The sequence below is a fragment of the Echinops telfairi genome, unplaced genomic scaffold (genome assembly GCF_000313985.2).
Source record: "Echinops telfairi isolate 266 unplaced genomic scaffold, ASM31398v2 ScPeMD7_7410;HRSCAF=8448, whole genome shotgun sequence".
Lineage (NCBI taxonomy): Eukaryota > Metazoa > Chordata > Mammalia > Afrosoricida > Tenrecidae > Echinops > Echinops telfairi.
Window position 1 is genome coordinate 25571425 of NW_022111310.1, and position 27763 is coordinate 25599187.

The 27763-nt window shown below is 40.8% G+C and overlaps 1 protein-coding gene across 1 annotated transcript in view; it reads right to left on the reverse strand.

The window, feature by feature from the left end:
* C5 (complement C5) overlaps positions 1-27763 on the reverse strand; it is a 101068-nt gene that overhangs the window by 37115 nt on the left and 36190 nt on the right. Inside the window, exons 11-23 of the mRNA XM_004712562.2 lie at positions 27358-27543; positions 26409-26612; positions 22843-23052; positions 22484-22633; positions 20604-20733; positions 19350-19412; positions 16664-16861; positions 13377-13467; positions 12325-12398; positions 9684-9823; positions 5043-5270; positions 3380-3440; positions 64-153 (exon numbers count right to left, since the gene is read on the reverse strand). Coding sequence (XP_004712619.1) covers positions 64-153; positions 3380-3440; positions 5043-5270; positions 9684-9823; positions 12325-12398; positions 13377-13467; positions 16664-16861; positions 19350-19412; positions 20604-20733; positions 22484-22633; positions 22843-23052; positions 26409-26612; positions 27358-27543 — 1825 coding nt within the window. The remainder of the gene's footprint in view (positions 1-63; positions 154-3379; positions 3441-5042; positions 5271-9683; positions 9824-12324; positions 12399-13376; positions 13468-16663; positions 16862-19349; positions 19413-20603; positions 20734-22483; positions 22634-22842; positions 23053-26408; positions 26613-27357; positions 27544-27763) is intronic.

Below are 27763 nucleotides of genomic sequence, written 5' to 3' on the forward strand. Positions count from 1 at the left end.
GTCGATTCGATTTTTTGAGGCCAAAAGCAAAATTTGCGATCCAAATAGGACTCGTTCATTTACCTTTTACGCTCACAGTCCTTTTGACTTTTGTTTTGGGGACCAGATCCAATGGAATCCTGTATGGAAATTCTTTTCGTCTGCTCATTATACCTGAAATTAAGATTTTCACTGGGTTTATACAAAGTTCTCAGAAGAAAGCAGGTTGTTTATGGTATATGTACTTCCAAAGAATGTTTTAAAGCAAAAGACTTTTATAATAACACAATATACATATTACAGTTGAAAAATACATGAATACATAATTTTAAGAAGGAAGTTACAGATTGAGAATTTTTATCAAACCCTGGCCTTACATAATCTTGTTAAATAAAGCACTAAATTTGGTATAAGCTTGCTGGTCCTTACAAGAAATTAAATAAATAATTTATATTTGTTATTCACCAGTAAAAGGGTACATGCCTTTTTGTCCAAAGAGAGACAATTGTTCTTGGAATAGAAATCTGAAAATAATTAGCATGTAGTGTTTACTTTTTCCAGGTGTGCATACCTCCTTTGTATTACTACTCCCCTTAGAGACCTGCCTATTGTCTGGCTGAAAATTGAGCCACGAGGGTGAGTCCACCTCTAGACCTGGAGAGGCCTAAAGGCCATCATCTCAGTGGCTCCACCAATTTCGATGCAATGAGTGAGACTGCTGGTTTTTCCTTTCATGATTTTGAACTTTGTTACACATTTTTCTTCCACACTCTCCAGGATTTTCCAGTGTGATCAGAGCAGTTGGCAGCACCAGCTGGGCACCAGCTAGTTCTTCTGGTCTCAGGGTCATGGTGACGGATGTTTGCGTGGTCCGATGGACTAATTGCTTCCATACAGCTCTGATTCTCTTCACTCATTACTCAAACAGGTAGCGATCAATAGCTGCACTTCAGGTGGCCACTCAGAAGGGTGTTTTTTCCTTTTTCCCTACTTGGTATTGTGAATTGTATAAAGCTTTTCCATTCAAAAGTTCATAAACATTTTGTTTCATCTTATTGACTGTTCAATGTAGCATCCCTTTTCCGACTTTCTCTCAATATTTACTATTTCCATTTCTCCTTCTTTCCTAACCCTTCTGAACTTTATCCTTAAGGAAATGCTTCCCTTTTGATTTCAATGGTCAATTATTCCAAGGTGTGCGTATCTCTGAATGCTATTGTTCCTCTTATAGAACTGCCCACTAATTGGCTTAAAATTAAGCCATGGATTGAATTTACTTCTAGAACTGAGGGGTGGCTAAAGACCATAGACTGGGGGTTCTGCCAATCTCTTTCTAACTGATAATCTTGATATTTTCATTTTATAATTTTGAGTTTTGTTCCACATTTCTCTTCTACTCTATTCAGGACTTTCTAAAGTGGTCCTTTTCAGAGCAGTTGGCAGTGGTAGTCGGGCACCCTCTAGTGCTTCTGGTTTCAAGATCATGGATACTGAGGTTTATGTGGTCCACTGGACTAATTGTTTCCATCTATCCTCAATTTTATTTCTTCCAGACAGGGAGAGAACACCAACTGTACCTTAGATGGCCACTCATGAGCTGTTAAGACCCCGTCACTCTTTACCATAGTAGGATGTAGAACATTGACTTTGTGGACTATGGTATATGTCCTTTGACCTAGATATTCCCCAAGACTATTGTCCTCAGCACCCAAGCCCAGTCACTCATTCCCTCAACGCGTGTTCAGTTATGTCTAAGAAATTTTCATAATTTTGTCCTCTGTATGTATGTTCTATATCTTAACATATTTGCAGCAATACAAATAAGTACATAGAAATATCCTCTGGCAAACCTACGTATACTCAAGGCTGTTGTCCTGTTCGCCTTTGCACATCTGTTCAGTTTCTATACTTGCCTATGTCTCCATTGATGTAGGAGCCCTGGTGGTGTAGTGAGCATGTGTTCGGCTGTGATCCGCATGGTCAGCAGTTTGAAACCCCCAGCAGCTCTGAGGGAGACAGACTGGGCTTTCTACTCCTGTGAACAGGTACAGTCTCAGAAACCCGCAGGGGGGTTGCTATGAGTTGGCATTGACTCGATGGCAGTGAGATCCACCCACATTATTGTTTTTATTAATCCCAGGTGATTCTTTTTTTTTTTTTTAAATCAATTTATTGGGGCTCATAAATCCCAGGTGATTCTTACACATACATCTGATTAAAATGTAGTTTCTGATTCAGAATATTTGGGATAGAAAGGGAAATTCTCAGCAAGAGTCAAACTGGAATGAACTAATTCAAAGTCTTATAATTACCGGAACACATTCTAAATTACATAAGAAATATGTACATATTTAGTCTTTGATTCAGCACTCAAACATTTGCAAAATTCCAACTTTGAGAAGATTTAGAAGACCTCAGATGAAGTAAAAGCAGGAGCAATGAGGACAGGATTTGTTCAGTGAATAATCAAGCCTATTGCGCTTTCCTGGGATGCATGCTTCTAAATCATCAAATTAGGGTACAACAAACGCGATGAAGAAATTGCCGATTCTAGATCATTTTGAAACATGATGTGCGTGACCTTTTCTTGCGTGTTCTTTGTACTGATTATTTCACATGGAAGCATTATAAAGTGTTACTGTGAGAGCTGTAAAGGGACTGGTGGGTAAGGGATGTATATGGCATACCATTACTAATTCTTCAATGCTTTGTATTTACAACTATGGAATTGTTTCTCTGTGTTCTAAATAATCCAAATTAGAGTACAACAAATGATGTAAAGAGTGGCAGCGAGATGCCAGGGGCTTACATGAGAGAGGGTGTTTTGAGAATGATGAGGGTAACGAATATACAAATGTGCTTTATACAATTGATGTATGTATGGATTGTGATAAGCATTGGATGAGCCCCCAATAAAATGATTTTAAAAAAAGAAGAAGGCAAGGAGGGAAAGGCAAGCTAGACAAATGGAAATGAAAATTATGAGACTGCTGATACACTGTGAAAATTGTAATCAATGTCATGGCACAATTTGTACAAAATTTATTGAATAGTAATCTAATTTCCCATGAAAACCTGTACCTAAAACCAATTTAAAATATTTTATTTATAAATATATTAATATATAACATATTTATATGTAAAGATTTATACATAAATATGTAACATGTAAAATATATTTATGTAAACCTAAATATTTTTATATAAAGTGTTTTATTTCATTTATTTCACCAATAAAGTATGTATACTTATAATTTTTTTAAAAGAGTGGCAGCGAACTAAAAAATGGAAATTTGTGATTTCAGATCATTAACATTTTGAAAATTTATTTCAGGTGACAGACACACTTTAATTTCTAGAACAAAAGGCATCATCTAACCAACAAAGGCACTGTGCCTACCATAAATTCCCTTGGGATCCAGAGTAAAGCCAGCATGACTTTCCCTTTTGACACCTTCAGGCTAAAAGAAAGGTAGACAACATTAAATTACTTAAATTCTTAGAACTTGTATTCCTTGGATCAACTTTCCTTGACCATTTTCTAAAGAAAATAGATCCCTTTCTTAGATGAGCCAAAGTTGGCTTATACACATACATTTAGGAATAAGATTTCTACTTATCTGTCTAATAATAAGAGCAATTACATCGAAGTTATTCTGTGCCAGGTAATTGGTATACGTGCTCTGTATATATTAGCTCATAAACAAACCTGAGAGGTAAGTACTGTGATTACTCCTTGTTTGACAGATGAGAAAAATGGATGCAGACATTAAATCATTTATCCAGTGTCACACTCTGGTAGGTAATGGTGAAACCAGGAGTCAAAACAGGGTTTTGAACTGGTTCACTGGATCTCCTTGCTAAGAGTTTTCATTTCCATTCCAGATATACTGAATCTGAGCCTATATTTTAACAAGAGCTCCAGGTGATTCTTATAGATTACACACACACACACACACACACACACACACACACACAATCTCATTTAGTTGGAGGGTCTGATTCAGTGTATCTGGTATCTGGAACACACCTTTTCAGCATGAGGGTTGAACTGGAAGAAACTAATTCAAAGGTCTGATTCAATCCCTGCCACTCTAACTCCACAGTTGGTGGAAGAATCCAAGGATGCTTGGGAGTGTGTCTTGCACAAAATGAGCCAATAACTACTTACAGAAATGAATTTAATGGCTGTGAACAGAACTCACAGAAAACCTGGTGGCACCATGGGTGAACTGTTGGCAGTTCAAATACACCAAGTGCTCAGTGGGAGAAAGATGAGGTTGTTTGCTCCTGTAAAGATTTACCGTCTCGGAAACCCCAGGGAGCAGTTCTCCTCTGTCCAGTGGGTCACTCAGAGCCAGAACGGCCTGGGTGGCAGGGAATAGGCCATCAGGATGCAGAGTAAGAATTGGGAAGCTCTGTCATTAATCAGTCACATGACTCTTTGCAAGTCATCTCACCTTTCTTCATAAGAAACCATAAGAACTCTCAACACAGGGTGGGTAAATAGTTCTCAATGAATGCATTTTCTCTTCTGTCTCTCTCATTTTGCCTGTGCAGTCATTTATAAAATGCCAGTTCTTGAAACGCAAGGTGTGTCTTACTTATTGTTGCATGGTGGTGCCTCGCATAACCTCGGGCGTGCACATGCCCGGGTGTACACATACACTTTTTGAATGTGTTGAGCCGGGAGGTGGTGAACAAACCCTGGAAAGCTAGACACCTGATTGCTCAAACCGGGTGCCTCGGGGTGGCGGGCATTACTGATGGTATGTCATTTTTCTCTCTATCATATTTCTATATTTTCCAAAAGAAGCAATAATCATTTTAAGCTTTCTTAACCTAATTTCAGACTTGTAGAAAAGCCATGGGAACCATACAAACAAATCTGGGATACTCTTCACCTATAGGAGCTATCCCTTATACTACATTTGCTTTATGATTTTCTCTCTTTCAGCACCACTTCAGAGTATGTGGTGGATAGCATCTTCCCCCTCCCCCACCCAGAGAATGAACACAGGGTTGTAAAAAGGAATGCAAAAAAAGAGGCAAGCATTTCTTACCACCACTCGTAATGTTTTCACTAAGATTTCTCTTCCGACTGTAGTCTCCAGGGTGAAGTTGATATTGTGGAGGCCTATTTCCAGAGGAAGCACGCTGAAGGTTACCCAGTGACTGGAGGAGCCCTCCACTCTCTGATGGGGGCATCGGGAGGGCTTTCCGCTCTGGTGGTCGGTGCCTGCACTCCCAGATGTACAGATGCCCTCAGCAGCAGACATCCTTACGCAGAACTGAAATATCACAAGGCAAGAAAGAGTTACAGCCAAACACTGCCACGCTTTGGAAAGTTTGCCACCAACCGCTAACCTAAAGGTTGGTGGTTCTAAACTAGCCACTGGTCCCACAGAAGAAAAGGGCCCACGGTCTGCTTCCATGATGGTGGCTGCAAGAAAACCCCCCAGAGCAAGTCTCCTTTGACACACACAGGTTGCCATAGGTTGCAACCAATATGATGGCAACAGTCAACAGTGTGCTCATCTGGACACGAGCTCGTCCCGGGTGCTTTCACAGGTAATCCCCTAGGGTCCCAGTATTTGAAGAAAACTCCCGTCAGCTTAAACTTTTTTTTTAATTAAAAGATCATTTTACTGGGGGCTCTTACAACTCTTCTTAAAATCCATACATCAATTGTATCAGGCATATTTTTTTTCCACTTGAACTTTTTTTATTTTAATTTTTTTATCGTTTTATTAGGGGCTCATGCAACTCTTATCACAATGCATACATACATCAATTGTGTAAAGCACATTTGTACATTCATTGCCCTCATCATTCTCAAAACATTTGCTCTCCACTTAAGCCCCTGGTATCACCTCCTCATTTTCCCCCTCCCTCCCCGCTCCCCCTCCCTCATGAACCCTTGATAATTTATAAATTATTATTTTGTCATATCTTGCCCTGTCCGATGTCTCCCTTCACCCACTTTTCTGTTGTCCGTCTCCCAGGGAGGACGTTAAAAGTAGATCCTTGTAATCTGTTCCCCCTTTCCAGCCCACCCTCCCTCCACCCTCCCAGTATCGCCACTCACACCACTGGTCCTGAAGGGATCATCTGCCCTGGATTCCCTGTGTTTCCAGTTCCTATCTGTACAAGTGTACATCCTCTGGTCTAGCCAGATTTGTAATACAGAATTGGGATCATGATGGTGGGGAGAGGGGATGAGGAGGAAGCATTTAGGAACTAGAGGAAAGTTGTATGTTTCATCATTGCTACATCACACTCTGACTGGCTCATCTCCTCCCCAAGACCTTTCTGTAAGAGGATGTCCAGTGGCCTACAAATGGGCTTTGGGGCTCCACTCTGCACTACCCCCCTCATTCACTATGATATGATTTTTTGTTCTGCTGATGCCGTGTCAGGCATATTTATACATATGTTGCCATCATTCCTTTCTGTTGAGCCCTTGGTATCAGTTCCTCTGTTTTCACCACCCCCACCCTTTGTGACCCCTTGGTAGATTATAAATTATTATTATTTTCATATCTCACACCGACGGCTGTCTCCCTTCCCCCATGGTTTCTGTTGTTCTCCGCCCTGGAAGGGGGTGTGTGGTTGTATGTCAATCATTACGATCAGGTTCCCCTCCCCTCCCCCTTCTTCCTACTCTTCTGGTATGCTATTCCCACTCCCACTCCTGGATTGTGTGCCTTCAGCTTTTAAAATGCACGCCTATGCATTGCTAGAGAGCTTGCCAAAGTGAAGAAAGCTCACCTTGTCTAGAAAGCTCAGCACGGGCTCAGAAATGTCTGAGCACCCATAGACTGAAGACTAATCCACCAGTGGCAGCGCTCCCGTAGCTTTGTGTTCATCCCTCTCTGACACACCGTCTCATTACTCGTTTGTGATGTGCTTCTTTACATGTTGGTATTTTAGATGCGGGGAGCTTCCAGTTCAGACACTTGTGTCTTGCTCACCAATCTTTAACCTAACCTCTGGTAGTCAAGAAAAAATGTTTCATACAAACAGAAAACTCCATTATCTAGGCGCTTAAGGCCCTGTCTCTGTGTCCACAAGTTAATTTTCCAATCGTATGTCTTTAACTTATATTTTGTACCCTATTTTATTTATTTATTTATTTTTTTCTCCTGTGGTAGGTTTCTTTTCCTTTTTAAAAAAATCGTTTTATTAGGGGCTCATACAACTCCTGTCACAATCCATACATACATCAATGTGTAAAGCACATTTGTTGTACCCTATTTTATAACCAAGCTCTGGTGCCACTAAGACCTGATTTAATTCTTTGCTCTGCCTTGGGATAAGGGCGTGATGGAAACCAGTTGAGTGACCTCTCACCCTCCATTTCTGGATATTTGTACTGGGAATGAGACAAAATAGTACACGTTGCTTGAATACGGAAGGTGTTTCATCTCCTCTCCAAGAGCTATTGAGCTGACAGAATTGAGTCTAGAGAAAAAGCCTCTAAGATCCAGAACAGAGCACACAGGAAAACAGGAAAGAGTACCAACACTGAGCCCTCTTGACTATCTTCTTCAGAAGCACGCACCCCCTTCAGTGGGTGGAGCAGGAGTAAGACACACTAGACGGGGTGAGTGGTTCCTCTGAGGCCAGTCATCCCCCCACAGCAAAGGTGGCTTGGGGCAGGATAGACAAAAAAAACCACTTAGATAGTTAAGGTCTACTGTGCCAACCTCGCCTTTCTAGTTCTCGGGTCTCTTGCTTTCTGGTGGTCAGACCAGCGTGTAGTTGCCTTAGCCAGTTCCCTGCTTCAGCTGGCAAGGCTCACTTCCTGTGAGATATCCCTGAGGAGAAGCCACATGGACCTACTCCGGTGCAGCCCTGGGTGCTGGAGCACCCGTGTGGAGACTCCTGCCCGCGCTGAGATGCTTACACGTCACTGATTCTGCTTTCCTCCTGCAGTCATGTGCAGGCATCATTGTGTGTGTTTTGTGAGATGGAGGAGGACTTTATAGATTGGTGTCAGACATATGGGCTAATGTTGGACTTGTGGGCTTGGGCAGCACTGGGTTGGGATGTTTTCTTGATGTGCACTTAACCTTTATATAAAACTCTCTCTTATATGTATGAGTTCCTGTGGATTTGTTTCCCTAGTTTACCCAGACTAACACAGCCATTCAACATGAAACATAAATTCATTATAAAACTCTGAGTAAATCGGGACCAGAAAACGACTTTTGAAGCTGATACAGAATATTCATGAAAATCTACAGTATTTCCCCACAAAACCCATGATTGATGAACCTACAGAGACAACAATCAGAATAAGGGTTCCTTAGGGAATATGATGGGATGGGGAAGAAAATGTTTTGAAACTGATTGTGATAGCAATTGTACAATACTGCTTGATGTGATGGAACTATGGAATGATGAAAGCACCTAAAGACTGGAAGGGAGGGTAGCACTTGAAAGAAGAAATAACAGGGTGAGTTTCTTCTGTTTACAGCTTTTTACCCACAGGTAAGTCTTACAAGTGCTTTGAGGAGTGGTGAACTCTCCACTAGAAACCTGCCATCTTCCTGCTTTACAAGATCAGAGGACAGAGTCTGAGGCAACCAAAAGGCAGGGGTGCAAATCCGAGAAAGGACAGAGCTCCAGAGAGGCTGCTCCACATTCGGTGACTAAATGACTCACAGCTGGCTGCCCCCCTAAACAACACCTACACAGCACAGACTCCAAGAATCCCAGAGAAGGCTAACAGGACGGAATGGAGATGTCAAGGGATTGAGTTACGCAAAGCTCATTGTCCACTAGAACACAAACACACAAACAAAAAGTAAGGCTCTTTGGAGGAACATAATAGAATCCCGAGTCTCAGTAGCATTTCATTAGTAAAGTCCGAAGGTCAAAATGACTAGATGTGATAAAACAGGAGTGTGTGATTTATAGACACGAGGAAAGGTAATTCATAGAACCTAACCCTGAGCCCTGATGACTCTGTGCGTGAAGCTTTGGGACGTCAGCTGCAAGGTGGGCAGTTAAAACCCACCAGTCCACCCTTGGGGGAAAAGAGAAGGCTGTCTGCTCCTCTGAAGGTTTGCAGTCTCAGAAACCCTGAAGTGCAGCTCTGCTTTGCCCTGTGTAGTTGCTATGAGCTGGAACTGACTCAATGGCAATGGGTTTGGCTTTTCTTTCTCTCTCTTTTTAAAAATTAAGTCCAGAGATAACACAAATCTTTAAATCTATTTAAGACATAATCTTCTTGCTCCTCATTTTCATATAATGGAAGTGCACTGATAATAAAAAAGAAAATGTGTGTGTGGATTATGATAAGAGTTGTATGAGCCCCAATAAAATGATTAAAAACAAAAGAGAATCAAATATAGCTGAAAGACACTACGTATAATAATGTTTAACATGCGGTTGGATTCAAGCCGCGTTGCTGTCCGTTGCGGTGCTTCCAGCAGCAATGGGAGCAGCACCAGTGCCAGGAGAGGTCTCTGTCGCAGCCACTCAACTCTGCAGTTGACAATCATCAAATAGATGTTTGTGGTTGTTGACCAATAACATCTTCTGGGATAAGACTCATTGTAAGTGGCTAGTTTATAATGCTGACCTGAGCCAAACTTTTATTTTTGTGTGCAATAATTCCACTAATAGAATTTTCAGCATATCAGAAGCCTTTTTATTTCCCCACTTATTCTAACAGACTATAAATACCTACTTACCTGTATTCCAGATGTTCTATAGTTGTAAACAGTCCCTTTCAACTGAATCTGCTCCCCTCTTACAACAGAGTACGGGATATTCATTTCCAGGAAGACATCTTTGAACACCTTAGCCTTGAGAGGATCAGCGACACATATGCCTTCAACGCAAAAAGGAAGCAAAATAAAAGCACATTAGGGGCTCCCATGCCCGTTATCAGCACCAACATGTCTCACATGTGCTTCATTTCAAGTTTTGAAAAACAGATTAGATCATGGTTTTCTCTGCACGATTTCCATATGTTCATGAATTTTCTACTCACAGAGCCTTATTTTGTTGATTATTGATATTAACAGAAAACTTCATTTACTCAATAAACATTTATTTCTATTTAAGACATGAAAATATTTATAACGCAAACACCAAAGCTATTTTCTTTTTTCACTATGAATATATATGACAAACATTTTCCAATTCAACCATTTTTACATGTCTAATCTAGTGGCAGTGATGACATACAGCATGTGGTACAGCACTGTCAGCTTATTTCACCACTATTAACAAACACAGTTGCCCTCAACAATGGCTCCCTCTTTTCCTCCTTGTGACCCCTAGTAGGCTTGGGTCTCCGTAGGGTTGTCTATTCCCTATAAGTGGAATCATACAGTGGCTGTCTTCTTATGACTGTCTTATTTCACCCAACATAATATTTTCATGGTCCATCGAGCTTGTAACACGTGTCAGGACTGTACTTCTCATTTTGACCGAGACCCTTCCACTTTGTGTGGACACAGTTCACTGACGGGTCCATCCATAGATGGACATGTAGAATCTGTCAGTAAGCTGTTGGTTTTGGAAGACAGTTGTGATTGTGGAAGTCAACATTTTGTAAAAAGAAAACACAGCAAACAAACAATTAAGCTAACCAGCTCTGAAGCAATTTACAAATATCTGTCTTATGTCATTATAAAAGATCATAAGATTAGTCGTTAGGGAAGCGTAAATCAAAATTGCAATGCGATAATACTGAACACCCATTAAAATACTAGAATGGCTTCTTATAGAAAACACAGAACAAAGCATGTGAGGGATAAGGTGTAGCAATTTAAGCAACCTTTGTCCATTGGTGGTAGGAGCAAAAGGATGCAGTTGCTGTGAAAAACTTTGTTGGTTCCTCGAGAAATTAAAGATTTATCATATGACCCAGCAGGGACTCACTCAGGTACTTGTACATCAATGCTCTCCATAGCATTGTTCACAATGACCAAAAGGTGGGAAACACCCACGTGTCCATCAACAGAAGAAAGAATAAACAAAATGTGACAAACACATACAACAGAATGTTATTCTGCCGTCACAGAAAGTAATTCTGAATACATGCCATAACATGGGTGAACCCTGAAAATGGTATGCTAAGTGAAGAAATCTAGAATAGGCAACTGCAGAAAGTAGACTAATGGTTGCCATGGGCTGGGGGTAGAATGGGGAATTCATGCTCCTGCGCACAATGAAGCCTTCTGAATTCCCACCCTTAGCAATGTTATCACAGTTTGTTATCAACCACAGAGTGGGGTGATTTTGTGTTGTCAATGAAACACAAACAAACACCTATCTGCTATTATCTGCTTTCAGCCAAGATCCATTAACAACAGCAGTGATATCCCTGTTCTACATCCTTTTCTGAATTCAGCTTGAATTTTGAGCAGCTCCCTGTCAATGCACTGCAGCAATTTTTAGTTATCTCCACCAAGATTTTACTAGCAGTGTTATTAACATATCATTCTCTTTGAAATGCGCACAGATATTACTCTCTTCCAGTAGGCTGGCTAAATAGTTGCCCTACAAATCTCTTGATGTAGTCTAGTAAGCACTTCCAGTGTTGCACTGGTTTGTTGAAACATTCCAACTAGTAGCCTAGTTGTTTGTTTGTCACTAAAGGTTTCAGTGCAGCATAGACTTCTTCCTGCAGTATCATTGGTTCTTGATCATACACTCACTACCTTTTCAAATAGTTGAATGTCGGTCGATTGTTTTTCTCCGCCCACCCCCCATGTGGATAGTTCTTTTTTTTTAAATCATTTTATTGAGGGCTCATACAACTCTTATCACAATCCATACATACATCAATTGTGTAAAGCACATTTGTACATTCATTGCCCTCATCATTCTCAAAACATTTGCTCTCCACTTAAGCCCCCGGCATCAGGTCCTCATTTTTTCCCCTCCCTCCCCGTTCCTCCCTCCCTCATGAGCCCTTGATAATTTATAAATTATTATTTTGTCATATCTTACACTGTCTGACGTCTCCCTTCACCCACTTTTCTGTTGTCCGTCCCCCAGGGAGGAGGTTATATGTAGATCCCTGTAATCAGTTCCCCCTTTCCACCCCATCCTCCCTCAACCCTCCTGGTATCGCCACTCTCACCACTGGTCCTTAAGAGATCATCCGCCCTGGATTCCCTGTGTTTCCAGTTCCTATCTGTACCAGTGCACCTCCTCTGGTCTAGCCGGATTTGTAGGGTAGAATTGTTTTTCATACAGTGACTGTGTTCGCCGTCCACCTTCTTTTGAAGTCTAGATAAACTGAGTACTCCGTGACAAAGAGCTGTCCCTTGCTAAGCAAATGCTTACTCCTTAAATGTGGAAGTTAAACTTGCTTACCACTATTTGAAATACCAACACCTTGAATTTCCCAGGTGGTTAGAGAATCAGGGAGTTTGAACTGCAACTTGTTTCTGGAAGTAGAAATGTTGATATTCAAATAGGGAACACACTGATTAACCCAATGTTAACCATTACTTAATCCAATTCATTAGCAGATTTTGGTTCATGCTACTTTAGAAGAAACAAATCACAAAAAGGCAAAATCAAATCTGGCTTTAATGGAAAAGCAAAGAAAAATCTGTTCAGCACTTCTATCTGTTCCATGCTTTTAGACATTGCACCAGCTTGATGAGAATTACTATTCAAAATGATGTCTATGAAACCTTATACATAAAAATGTGTAACACAAAGAAAAGTGACATTTATTATTTACTCTGTTCTTCAAAACATACATCTTAACACTGCTTCAAACAAAGTTGATGTAATTCTTTAACTAAACACAAGCTTTTATTACATATAATTTTTAACTAAACACAAGCTTTTATTATATATTATGAGGGGAGTTGTCAAATAAAATGAACAACCCCATTCAGGAAGAATAGGAGAAAGTGAAGGGTAGAGGCAAGGAGATCTATTGTATGCTCTGGACTCAGCGCCTTGATTGTTCATTGGAAAGTCAATGCTTTGAGCCACACAGAAGGAGGATTCTTAGGGACTCAATCTTGTTCAATATGTTCAGTGTCTACTGCAGAGGAGGCAGTCCACAAAAAAATGTGTTGAGTGATGTTTTATAGAGTTGGTATCTCTACACCAAGCAAAAAATAGGCGCTAAATAGAGTGTATGACACATAGTTGTGTTCAGTTAATAATTACTGAAGTGAAATGCCATTACATGGAATAGGACATGTCTTCCCCAATAGTTAATTCGGCCCTGGAACAAATTATTAGAGCAAACAAGACAGGAAATCCAACAACAACACAACAAACTTGATCAAATGGTAGGATCATCTCAGTTCTCATACTATTAGGAGACGAGTTATTTCCAGATGTTTGAACCACAATATTTAAAAATTTCCACTTTTCAGAGGAATGTCAAGGAAATAAAATACCTTTTGGGCACATGATGAACTTCCCACAACCAGCTTTCTGGAAAATAACTTCGAATTTCTGGCTTGTCTACTGGTAACAGGTTTTTCATCTCTGGGAGGAAAAGTACATTCAATTGTGGTAAAAACATAAATTCTACCTATGCTCAGTTTTAAAATATTGCCACTAATCTAAAAGATAAGCATTTTCTGGAAGGTTCCAAATGTATCAATGGAACCATTTGTTTTTTTATATCAAAGCATAGAGGCCTTAAGATTTCTTCACTGATAACATTAACAAGACAAATAAGCATACAGTACCTTCAATGATTTGTTTCACATAGAGTTAACTGTTTAATATTCTTAAAATCAAACAAGGCTCTGGCCAGTCTAGAAAGTAATTTACATTTTTTTAACTGCAATAATTATGTTTATAATAGAAAACAAGAGGGGTTTATGTGATCCTCTTCCTTAACTTATTTATATTTACTTTCATAAAAAATGGATGGAATGATTTTTTTCCCCCAAAAAGCTATAGAAAACACAATTTATGAAACAACAGTTTCCAGACTTTAGAACATAAACTTACAGGATTATGACCCTTGAGAAAGGCAGACAAATTAAGTCAACCCTACAATTATTCTTGTTTACAGCTTGAAGGCAGTTTATAGACTTCAAGTGAGAGAAGAGAACCCAAGCATAGCCTAGTGGCCTTGTTGAATTGTGGTGACAGAGAAAGAATTTTGGGGAAACTAAGATGTCTTGAATGAGGAGCAGGTACCAAAAGGAGGAAACTGCACAGAGTAACTTCCAGAGATCTGCAGACGGAACCCACCGAGTCTGGTTTAGGACTTAGCTGTGTGAACTTAAGAAGGGGGCTTGGTGGTGATGTGGAAATAAATGTTGGATTGCTAATTGCAAGATCAGTGGTTCAAAACCACCAGCCACTCCTTGGGAGAAAAATGAGGCTCTTTCCTCTCATAAATATTTACAGTCTCATGACCCCTTTATAAGGTCACTATGAGTCAGAAGCTACTCTAGGAGAGTGAGTTTTCTTGGGGGGTGTATACTTCAGAGGAAAGCACCAAAGGCCAAGTATTTAATCAGACATATTACAAAGTAATGTGATACTCATTTTATCTCTCAATGAATAATAATTTTGAATAATTAGTCATCAGGGAAATGATCATTAAAACCACAATGAGCTACCACCAGAATAGGCAATGTTAAGAAGATGGATGATACCAAGTGTTGATGAGCTTGTGGAGGAACTAGAACTTCATACATTGCTGGGAATGAAGATGGCTTAGCCCTTTTTGAAAATAGTTCAGCAGTTTTTAATAAATGTAAATTAACCAAAGATTCAACAATTGTATCCTAGATATTTAACCAGGAGAAATAAAAGTATATTTTCACACAAAGATTTTTATTTTATTTATATCAGCTTTTCTCATTATATCTCCAACCTAAAAACAAGCCAAATGCCTATCAACTTGGGGAGTGGATAAAAAATTGTCATATATCCATACCATAAAATACTACTCAACAATGAAACAAGTGAACTCCTAGTATATGTAATAACATAGATCATCTCCAAAACATTATCCTAAGTGAAAGAAGTCAGGGACAAAAACCTGCATCTTTCACAATTCCATTTATATGAAATTATAGAAAAGGTAAACCCACAATGGCAGAAAACAGATCAGTGAGTGTCAGGGACCAGCGGTAGGGGCATGATTGACTGAAAAGGGGCATGAAGGAACGCTTTGGGGTGATGGAAATGTTTTTATATAGTGATTGTGGTGGTGGTTATACAACTGTATATTTTTTGACAAAACTCCCTGAATTTCATACTTAATATTGGCAAAATTTTATCTATGAATTATACCCAAATAAAAACTAAGGTAATTAGTGTATTGTGCCATCCTGGCCGATGAACACATGTGGGGTTAATTGAAGGGCGGAGGGATAAATGGCTCACTGAGCCTCGCCTTTCTAGTTCTCGGGTCTCTTGTTTTCTGATGGTCAGACCAGGGTGCAGCTGCCTTAGCCAGTTCTGCTTCAGCTGGCAAGGCTCACTTCCTGCAAGACATCCCTGAGAAGCCACATGGACCTCCCCCAATGCAGCCCTGGGTGCTGGAGCAGCCATGTAGAGACCCCTGCCAGTGCTGAGATGTTTACACATTCACTGACTCGGCTTTCCTCCTGCAGTCGGCATCATTGCGTCTGTTTTGTGGGATGGAGGACTTTGTGGATTGGTGTCAGACATACGGGTTAATGTTGGACTTGTGGGCTTGGGCAGCACTGGGTTGGGATGTTTTCTTGATATGCACTTAAACCCTTTATATAAAACTCTCTCTTATACATGAGTTTCTGTGGATTTGTTTCTCTAATGTACCCAGACTAACACAAATCTGATTCAAGTTACAGCCCCTTTTAAAATGGTACAAGAATATTTTAATAGTATAACATTTCAATACTGTGTAGCTGAGACCAAATTAGGAGATTATAATTAAAACTTTAGACAGTGAAAACTATACAAATTAGATATCTCATTAAAATGCTACTTAAATAAGCAAAGACTTGAAAAACAGCCTAAGTCTCTAATAACGTGGTTTTGGTAAGTGTCCATAAAAATCATGTTTTTTGAAATAAATCCTTTTATACAGACAATGTTTAATATAGGCCATTAAGCAAAAAATCAGGGCATAAAGTAAGAGCTGTCAGTCTGCTTATGTTTTATTTTGTTTTGTTTGCTATACATTCACATTTTAACATAATATATATTTTAAAGAAAAGGAAAGCTTGAAAGTTTAAAATTAATGAGAGTTTGTTAGATTCTGAAAATATATATTGTAGTGGTAACATAAACAAGATTTCACTTGTTGATATAAATACACTTAACCTAATGCTAGATTTAGAAATCTCCTGCCATATTTAGTGTAGGTATAAACTGAAGTTCTGGTTGTAACATCACAGAATTGTAAAGGTTTAGAAGTCAAAGGCATACTGGAGATCATTTGGCCTAAGTTTATGGTTTAAAAATGAGAAGACAGGCTCAGAGATGACAGATCATCATTCAGTTTCATGAATGACTTTGCTCTAAAGCTTGCCTGTGTCTCGACCCTAGAATGGCACACCTCTTTGATTTCCCACAAATGACAACAGGTTTTTTTCTTATGGATATTTACAAGTCCCCACCGCCTACTTTTAACTTTAAATAGTGTATAAGACTTCCCTTCCTTGGTAGCATAAAATTCCACAAAATTCCCTCTCTTAAGCAGAATTCTGATAGCAGATGTCAAACTTACGTAGCCTTCCCAATTGCATATTTTTTTTAGGGTTTCCATCACGGAAGTTGGTGGCGATGGTACAGCATGAGTTGAAAGCTTGGATACACCTCCGACCTCTGGTAATCCGTGCAGCTCGCTGTTGACAAGTCTCATCATCATTACGAAAGGCTCCATCATTACAGCATTGCTTTATGACTTCATGTTGGTATTTAGCAACTGAAATGGTAATAACACAAGCGTACCTGATCATACATAGACTCAAGATATATCAGGAATAGAAGGGATCTCAAGGGATACCTGGTTTATTCAACCCATGACCCCCCTGTGCACCATAACCATGACTAGATTCAGAGAACAGCCTCTGCTTGGAACCATTCTAGGCATGGGGAAAACGCTACCAGTTAGGAAACACATTTCACTTTTTATTAAATGGTTAACACCTTCTTGCAACTAAGCTAAATACCAACTTTGCAAATGGATTCAGCACTCTTTGAGCAGCGCACATTATACAGACTAGAACCTTTGAATATTTGGTGATGCTTATCGTCCAGACAGCCTTCCTTATGGATTACAACTCAGCGTAAAGAAAACAAAAATCCTCACAACTGGACCAATGAATGAGTAACATCATCATAAACAGAGAAAAGAATGAAGGTGTCAAGCATCTTGCTTTCTTGGATCCACAACCAATGCTCATGGAAGCAGCAGTTAAGAGATCAGACAACACATTGAGACTTCCTTAAAGTGTTGGAAAGCAGGGATGTTACTTTGAGAACTAACATGGGCCTGCCCCGAGCCATAGTATTTTTAATGGCCTCATATGCACAGTTGAACATTGAATAAGAAAGACAGAAGAAAGAATCGATACATTTGAATTATGGTGCTGACAAACAATACAGAAAGTACCGTGAACTGCGAAAAGAACAAACAAATCCGTCCTGGAGGAAGTACGTCCAGAATGCTTCTTCGAGGCAAGGATGGCAAAGCTTCCTCCCACATACTTTGGACGTGTTCTTAGGAGAGACTATTCCCTGGCAAAGGACGTCATGTTTAGTAAAGTAGAGGGTAGTGAAAAAGAGGACGAAGACCCTCTACAAGACGGGTTGACCCAGTGGCTGCAACAGTGGGCTTAAGCATGGTGAGGATAATGGGGAGGGTGCAGGACTGGGCGGCATTTCGTGCTGTTGCACGTGGGGTCGCTGTGAGTTGGAACTGTCCCAATGGCGCCTAACAGCGACATTTTCTTCAGAGCTCCCTGGAGGTGCAAACGATTGGTGCTCCCTTTGAGCCCAAGTCAAACTGAAGAAAGACGCGGCTATCTTCGTCCACAAAGCTCCCAGCCAAGGCAGCCCTGCAGAGCTCAGGTCTACTCTGACACATGGAGTCGTCACGGGTCATGATGGCTCTACTGCAGTGGAGTTTGGTATTTTTCTCAGAGGAAAGTTGGCAAATTAGCAACGAGGATCCCAGAATAGTGAATAGGAGCTTTGGTGGCATAGTGAGTTAAGGGTTGGCTGTTCAATGCGAGGTCAGCTGTTCAAATCCACCAACTACTCCACAGGAGAAAGATGACGTTTCCTGCTCCCATTAAGCTTTACAGCTTCAAAAACCTACAAGGGGAGTTCTACAGTGCTATGAGCCAGAATTCACTCAATGGCTTTGGTTTTATTCTACCTGGATGCTGATCTCATAATCTGAAAAGCTAGAGTATATGAAGAAGAATGTGGCATCAGAATCCAAGGAAGATTTATTAGCAACCTGTGATATGCACATTGTACAACCTTGCTTACTGAAAGTGAAGAAAACTTGAAGCACTTACTGATGAAGATCAAAGTCTAGCACCTTCGATATGGACTGCATCTTAACATAAAGAAAACAAAATTCTCATAACTGGACCAATGAGCAACACCATGATAAACAGATAAAATATCAATGCTTTCAAGGATTTAATTTTACTTAAAGTCACAATCAACCGCCACAAGGTAGTAGTCAAGAAATTGACCATGTCTGCTGCACAAAACCTCTTTCAAGTGTTAAAGGGCATAGATATAACTTTGAAGACTAAGGTGCTCCTGACCAAGCCAAGGTATTTTCAATAGCACCACATACATGTGGAAGCTGTACAATGAATCAAAAGGAAGACCAGAGAAGAATCAATGCTTTTGAATTGTAGCCTTGGCAAAGAGTATTTAATGGACTGCCGGATAAACGAACAGATCTGTATTAGAAGAATTATAGTCAGATGTTTTGTAGAAGCAAGAATGGTGAGACTTGACGTGTTGTGAGGGATCAGTCCCTGGAGAAGGATCTCAGGCTTGGTAAAGTCAAGGGTCATTGAAACAGAGGAAGAGCTCCTATGATATGGGTTGACACAGGGCTGCAAAAATGAGCACACATATAAGAACGATTGTGAGGATACCCAGGCCTGGGCAGTGTTCTGTTGTGTTGTACCTAGGGTACCTCCCAGTCAGAATTGACTCCACAGCACCTAAAAGCACCTAAAAACAGTGACAACCAAGGAGCTATTGGATTTGGACAAGTCCTTCTGTGGGAAGTGACCCAGGCATCTGTCTGTCTCCTTTTCATCAGTGGATGCTTTCGTTGATGAATTGATTCAGGGGGAATTATGTAACATGCCGTTTCATTAGCCCTGAATGATAACGACCACAACATGTTCTCTAATATCATAAGTCTTTGAGAGTACCTTCTTTCGCTATTAACTCTTCCAGCGTTCTTTTTGGCCTGAGAATTTCTTTACAAGGTTCATCTGTTAAAAACAAAACAAAACAAAATATAAAAACAAAGACATTGACCAAGAGAAAAGAGAAAGAAAATCTAAAAATCAAGAAAAAGGATGAAAACAATTATTTAAGTATTTAAAACATTCATAAATTATCCTGTTTTAGGATTAGGCATGGTGTACTGCAAATCTGAATACAAACAAAACAAAACAAAACAAACACAAACCCACTGCCATCAAGTCAATTTGGAGCCAATGTCCTTCAGGACAGAATGTAACCACCCCTATGAGTTTCTGAGATTGACGGGAGTAGAAAGGCTCTTCTTTCTCCCAAGGAGTGGCTGGTGGTTTTGAACTGCTAACCTTATGGTCAGCAGCCCAATGCATAACCACTAGGCCACAAGGGCTCCTCTGCTTCTGAGCAGGTCTTGTTTTCTCCAAGTGGCACTCTCAATCTAATTTTACTCTTTGGAGTTTAGGTTTTTTTTTTGAACCCAGTGATTATAAAAAATAACTAAGCATTTAAAGTGAGTGAAGTCTATGTTATGTATGTTGTTTTTATTCTTTCTCTTTGTGATATACTATTACAAATATAAACATCAATACACAGTACCCAATATAATTATGAGCAACTTTAAAACCATAGAAAGAAGATAATTAAGATGTGTTCCTTGCCCTTAAAAGGCTGACCGGGCAGTGGGTAAGACATGTGAGGAGTTAATTGTAGGGATATTATTATTGTATCATGTGTTGTATGTGTAGAGTATCATGTGACGACACTCTATTATTATTGTACATGGATCTCACCCTATGGTATCATCTCTACAAAGGAGTGAATGACTGGATAAGACCCCAATCACAAGATGATGCTCACTGGCTTTTCCAGGCTAGTAAAAGGAAGCGGTCCTGGCTGATGAAGGCATTGTGTCATGCAAGAACGAGGCTTAGTTCTGTATGACTGCAATACAAAGTGCGGTGGAGCAAGGCCAGAGACAACACTGGAGAGCCAGGGAAGAAGGTCACGGAAGGCTTTGAGCGTGGTACCAAAGGATTTGTGCTTTTATCTTAAAAGCCAGTGAGACATTGTATCACAGCGTCCAGTGAGTCTAAGATGGGTATAGAAAATGTTTTGGAGGGACAAAAATAAGAATTTGGGGGCAAATTAGCAGTGTAAATCCTAGTAATTAATTAACACTTTGTTCAACATGAACGTTTTACCATGTTGTCGGGAGTCATCTACATTTGCATTGGTGAGGAAGGTGAGGCCTGCCAGGTGGAACACGTCCGCGTTGTTCCGGCCTCCCCCGACGCCACAGCCCAGGTCACTCTTCTCTAAAGTTTGGAACACCTGTCCAGAAAGGTGAGATGTTGAGCCTGTTCAGATAGATAAGCTATTCCTCCAAAGCACCAAAGATACTACTTTTTACATGTTTAGAAATTTACCTGTGAAATACACAGACCACTCATTAATCAAATGACCAACACATGAATTTCCCAGTCTTCCCCACTTCATGTTCTCCTTTTGTATTCCCATAGATGCTAACTTATTCATTCCTAAGCAAATACATTTGAGGAGAGGACTCTGAGAGTTGACCCATGTTGTTTTGTATCTAGATGGCATGCTGCAATCAATACAGTCATCAAACTTACTGCCAAAGTCAAGTCTGAGCACAGCGCCCCGATAGGACCGGGGACTACCTGCCCTGTGAGCTTCTGAGGCAGGGACTGCTCAGGGAGCTGTGGACGGTTTCAAAAAGCCACCCTTGTGAATTGCAACCCAAATTGTAACCATTACTCCGCCAGGGCAGCTAGTCAATCTAATACACCTCTCCCCGCCCTCTCCCTCCCCCCAATGAGTAAATGGGTGAATGCCTGGATGATTTAATAGACAACTTAAATTTTAAGCTGTTAAAATAATACAGCCTCTTGTGATCTTTAGGAGGACGGTTCTACATCCTGATCCTATGTGGGTAAGAGGACTCATTTAGAGGGCTGTTCCAGTTTTAATTTTGACCCCTGAGTGATATTACTTTTCTGAATATTTTTAACTTCACATTGTACATTTCCTCTTTCTTGTTTGAATCACTTTAAGCCTAGAGAATAATGGCTGAGTATAGTGGTGTTGAATGGAAACTGAACTATTTCTAGGTTCTGTTGTCCCAATTATGTTAATGAGAACAAAGCCAAATAAAGCAAGGGGTTATCTATCCAGCTTCCTTTTTATCATTACAATAATACAAACAAAAGGAGTCCCCAGTCTTTCCATTGTAATTGCTATCATGGTCCTATGCCTATTTTTGTTTTTAATCTTGGATATGTAATTGTCTTTTTTAATTTAAATGTGGTAATGTATGTAATTGTCTTTTGTATGTGGTACAGTACATATAACATAAAAATTTGTCATTTTAATCATTTTAAGTGTGCACTGTATGGACATTAATTATATTTATAATTACCCTCAGCTTGCGGCTCTTTTCACTTTGATCCATGACCTCTCCACGTTGCAGTGCACTTACTGTTGCTGCGTGTCATTGAGTCAGTGACAGACTCAAGGGGAAAAAGTACATGCATTACCATGATCTATTTTCAAAACTTTTTCTACGCACTCCAAATAGAAACTTAGGACCATCAAGAACAGTACTCAATATAAATCAGCATAACTTAAAAGGGTTTTCTATGTGTTTAAATCTGTACTTAAAAAGCACTGTCCTTGAGTCCATTCTGACTCACAGCAACCCTGTAGGACAGAGTAGAACTGCCCTGTGGCAAGACTGTAACCCTTCACCGGAGTAGAAAGTCTGCTCTTTCTCCCTTGGAGCTGCTGGTGGTTTCGAACTGCTGCCCTTGTGCTTTGCAACCCAATATGTAACCACTATGCCACCAGAGCAATCTATAGTCAGAAAAACAACAAAAAGGTGATGTCTGCTGCTTTGAGAACTCATACAAGCAGCACGGTCCTGCTCTGACAGGCACAGAGTTGTCACAAGTCAGCATCAACTCGATGGCCACTGGGAAAAAACTTTCTTGAATTCTTCCTCCTCAACCCACCCTGGTGGCCACAGTTGGCGAACTTGCACCACAGTAATGCACTACTTAACTCTTTCCATGGGCTTCTTGGCTGTTTTTTGGACTCTGTAGATCGCGCTGTCCACTGCTGTTAAAGCCACCCACGAATCTGACTCAGTGGCTAGATCCAGGGATACAGCTTGGCCCGGAGAATAGTCATTAGTATTTGGAGATAGATGCACCTGAAAGAGCCGTTTGAAGAAAAGAAAAGGTCATGTGCCCAAGGGGCCTCCACAGGTTTGTGGGGAAAACAAACAAAAGGAATGGAAAGATCATGGCATTTCCATGGACCGTTTGAAGCCTCTTCGTCTGAGACAAAGCTCTTCAGGGGCATTTGCGGCCTCCTTCATTCAGGAGAACATCGGATTGGGGTCGAGGCTCTGGGACTTACCTGCAGCTGGTTGCCGCATTTTTCTTCAACGTTTAGCCAGATGGAATCGGACACCAGTTCTGCCCTCTGCTCTCCCGTGACGATGTAATAGACCAGGAGGCGAGCGGAAGGCACCATGTTCTGAGTCACTGGGATGTTTATACTTTGATAGGATAAATCTGGAAGTTTCTCCCTTGTGCCAAAGTGCACAATCTTGCCCTTGGATAAAATCTAAAAATAAACAGCAGCAGTAACAACCACCATAAACACGAAGCCCGTGCTTCAGAAAGGGAACTTGGACGTGTGGCAGAGCTAAGAAAACTCACCCTTATGGGCCCACTGAGTGACAGAAATGTATACAGATACCTGACGCCTTCAAGTCTCACAAGAAACCAGGGCGCTAGGGATATTATCACCCTTCTGCAGATGCAGAACCTGAGGTGCATCAACTAAAACTCATACTGGGTTTAGGTTAAACCACATAAGGAGGAAGTTAGAGAGCTAACATCTGTACCCAGATAGGTTGTCATGCTGTCACTGAGACCTTCCCTGTTCATTGACTTGGGGGAAAAAAGGTAAGTGCCATGTCTCTTTTGTGGGGGTTAAGTTTTATAGTCAAGGATTAGGTCCTGAATGGAATGTTTAGAGTAAAAGTAAATAACCTCCAAAAAACAAAATGTTGTCCACAATCCCTTAAATGATCCTTAGAGAGTTGGACTATATACATTGAGTTTGGTACCTAGCCCATCAGCAGTTTCCCTAATTCTTCACCAGTAAATATGTGTCTATAGTCATCATTTAGTTTTTACCAGGTATTCCACAGAAATGTTGGAAAAGCCAGCACTACCTCTCTGGCCTGATCAAAGAGCGATTCATTCCATTTCTTCGGCCATTGTCAGGGAGCCTGAAACATGTTTGCACATCCTTTTCCAGGCTGCACCTCCAGGTGAATGTAAGTGATGTAACAAGAGACATTACTGAAACACCTCGTGACAGGATGGAACTCTCAAGAGCAGGATTTGTGTCCCCTCTTTCTTACCAGAGAACTAGGCCTATGTGAGCAATCTTTGGCCACAAGGCAATAGACTGGAGGTAATAGATTAGTCTGGGGCTTGGCGATGAGGATGCCATCAGGTTCTCTGTGTGAAAAGGAGGATCAGAGCAGAGTTCTCAGTTCGAACAAAAATCTTCCTCTTTTGAGCTGAGTCACCTTGGCAAGGCTTTTAACCTCTCTGTCCTTCAACTTCCTGTTCTGTGAAATGGTTGTTAAAACCATGCCCTAACCAGACTTAAACCTGGTGCGCCAAGACTTGAAGGCAACATAATGGCGTGAAGAAGCAAAGCAACAGGGAGGTCTGGTCCCAATTCCAGCTACGTGGACCCCCCTACCCAGAAGAATGCACTACAGAGGACAACACTGAAGATCCAGCTCAGAGCAGGTCGGGTCTGCTCAGAACACATGGGAGCAAACTAAGAGTGAAGGAGAGAGAAAGAGATGTGGACCACTTCCTGGCCCACCAAGCCACAAGGACAATATTCCTGCTCAGAGCAGCCAATGCACAGAGAGGACCATAGGGCCAGAGCCGCCATGAGACATAGTGCCCCCTCACTGACCCAAAGCGCTATGAGGGACAGCACTGGACATACAGTGTGGCAACTGTGCCCGGTCTGACCCTCACACACCAGGGTGAAACAGGAAGTAAGTGCAACGAGCAGCAAGGGGAACAAAGCAATGAAGTCCCTGAGAAATTCCAAAAACGGACTTCAGGGGCAGTGTTGGGCACCTCACCAGGCTCAATCAGAAAACATTCATAAAGGTCAGACAGACCTGGAATTATTTATAGGCTTTTTAAAAAATGTCTATCTATATAAGATAGGCAGGAAAACAAGCCCGAGGAGAAAACAATGGGACCAATGGTTGGGGGGCGGGGAGACATGGGAGAGGGGGAAGTGAGGGAAAGGAAGGGGGGAGCCAACAAACCCAGGGACAAGGGAACAACAAGTGATCTAAAATCGATGGCCAGGAGGTAGTAGAACGCCTGGTGGGGTTTGATCAAGCGCAATATAGCCGAGAGCCAAATGAAGGTTGAACATGATAGTGGGACAAGAGAAAAGTAAAAAGAAGTAGGGGAAAGAACTAGGAGGCAAAGGACATCTATAGAGGTATAAATCCAGGCACATACATATGTAAATATATTTATATATAATAATAGGGACATAGATCTATGTATATATATTTATGTTAAGTATTAAGGTAGCAGTCAGACATTGGGCCTCTACTCAAGTACTCTCTCAATGCAAGAACACTTTGTTCTAATAACCTGACATTCTGTGATGCTCACCTTCCTGACACAATAACTTTAGACAAATGGGTGCATAAGCAAAGAAGAAAGCTGGTGTTGCCCAGATATTAAAAGAAATAACATCTAGAGTCTTAAAGGCTTGAAGTTAAACAAGCAGCCATCTACCTGGAAGCTACAGAGCCCACAAAGAAGAAGCACACTAGCCTGTGTGATCATGAGGTGTCTACAGGATCAGATATCAGGCATCAGAAGACCGAAAACAAACAATCATATTGATTCAAATGGGTTGGGTGGGTGGGGGACACAAAGCCTATATGTAGACAATTAGACATCCCCTCACAGATGGGTCACAGGAAGGGACAGATACGCCCCACTCCCCAGGAACAATAATGGGAGTAGTGATATCATGAGGGTTGGGGGAAGGTGAGGGGAGAAAAGGGGAACCAATCTCAATGATGGGATGTATTAACACCATCACCCCCCTCACCACCCCGACAAACAGTAGAAACATGAGTGAAGGGAGACAGCAGAAGGTGTAAGATATAAAAATAATAACAATTTATAATTTACCAAGAGTTCATGAGTGTTAGAGGGTGTGGGGAGGGAGGGAAAAAATGAGGAGCTGATACCAAGGGCTCAAGTAGAAAGAAAATGTTTTGAAAAGGATGATGACAACATAGGTACAAATGTGCTTGACACAATGAATGTATGGATTGTTATAAGAGCTGTAAGAGCTCCCAATAAAATGATATTTTAAAATCCTAACCCTATTTCCAAATAGGCTTTTCCTTTATTCTGTTAATGAGGCCATCCCAGTGTAGGGTAGATTCCAAATCAAATCACATCTAACATATTCCAAGACCAGAGTAGACACACACCCAACAAAATGGATGCTACAGGAGGATCCTCTGTAAGCCAAGAAATGCCGGAACCAAGTCAGACCCAAGGACAATGAAGGAATCAAGATGCTCTAGACTTTGATGTGACTTTTGCCCTCCAGAACTGTGAGAGAATAAACTTCTGTTCATTAAAGCCATCCACGTGTGGTATTGTGTTACAGCAGCACTATGTAGCTCAGACAAAGATGTCCTTGAAGGTATTTTGTAAACATAAATGAAAGTGATCATTCTCAAGGGATCACCCTAGAAGGAAAGGGCAATGTTCTGAGTAGGAGTATGTATGTGTGTGTGTGTACATATATACACACATACAAATATAGACATACACATACATATATGTATACACACATACACATACATGCTTATATACAATTATTGTACTTACCAAATAATTATAGTGAGTTATTTTGTCAATATATGGACTTTTAGGGGTAACAATAATATTCAGATGTTCTCCTACAAGCAAAGCTTTATAGTTTTCAGTCCAGTGGATATAAAGGTAGCTTTCGCTGAGAGAGGAGTATGCTATGGCTCGGTACTCTTTGCTGGCTTGATTCTCTTCTTGAAGAACAGGGTCATCAGTTTTAATCTGAAAAGAGAAAATTTCAGAAAAGCATGTGGACTGTGATGTCATGCTTTCTGCAAGAGGTTTGGTTTGGTTTTGCTGCCATTAACTTGTTTATTTTTTATTTGGAGTTGGGAACTGAAATATTATTTACTGGGACAAGGTACAGTGGTTCATTCAGTGAGGAAAAAAAAAGAGGAAGAAAGACTCACTGGTTCCTGAAAAAGACCAATTGGGTGGGTATGCAGGGGAAGGAGGGTGTACCGACCATTGTTTTCCTGTACTGCTTCCTATTCGGAAGTGTCTGGAATCAAATATAGTCTTCTCTAATCAGGCATACCTATTGCTACCGAGTTGATTCTAATTCAGAGTGAACCCCTGGGACAGAGTGGAACTGCCCCCATAGGGTTTTGAAGGCTGAAATCTCATGGGATGCAAACTGTCCTGTCTTTCTCCCTCTGAACGACGTCTGGCTAGTTTGAAGCACCGACCTTTTCGGTTAGTAGAGGAATGCTTTAACTGCAGTGCCACTGGGGTTCCTCTGTTAGGAAAGACTTAATTTGCAAATAAGCACTTGATAGATTGGTCTTTCAAAAAGACTGCTCAGTGGATTAGTAGACTGCTTCCAGGCTTGCTTGCTTTCTCTTTTAATGCAAAATTGTAAAACTGTTCATTGGAGTCATGGATAAAATCTGTTCTACACACGAGCCAAAACCCACAGTCAAAGTACACACTGTTCTAGAAAATATAACAGGAGAATTCAGCTCACGTCAAACTCCAGCGCCGTCACACCAGATGGGAGATTAACCACAAACGAAGCTACTCCATCATTGGCACGTGTCACACTTCTCTTCAACGCCAGGTCAGTACTCTCTTCATTTGCATCAATGGTCTTTGCACTCAGGGTTACTGGGACCTCTCCAACCAACTGGTCAAGGGAGTCCTTAACCTGCACCTGTTTGTCAGAACAGCCCAAATCCATTTCAACAGCTCAGCACTTCTCTTAAAGCGTGAACAATTCTGAAAGAATGATCCTTCCTCACACATATACAAATTATTCATGTTTAATTCCTAAAAGAGTGGCATGACCTCAGCTTTAGAAAAGTTTTATTTTATTTAGTTAAATCGTTCTTGAATAGATTCCCCTGTACAACAAGCAGACTCAGAATATAAAT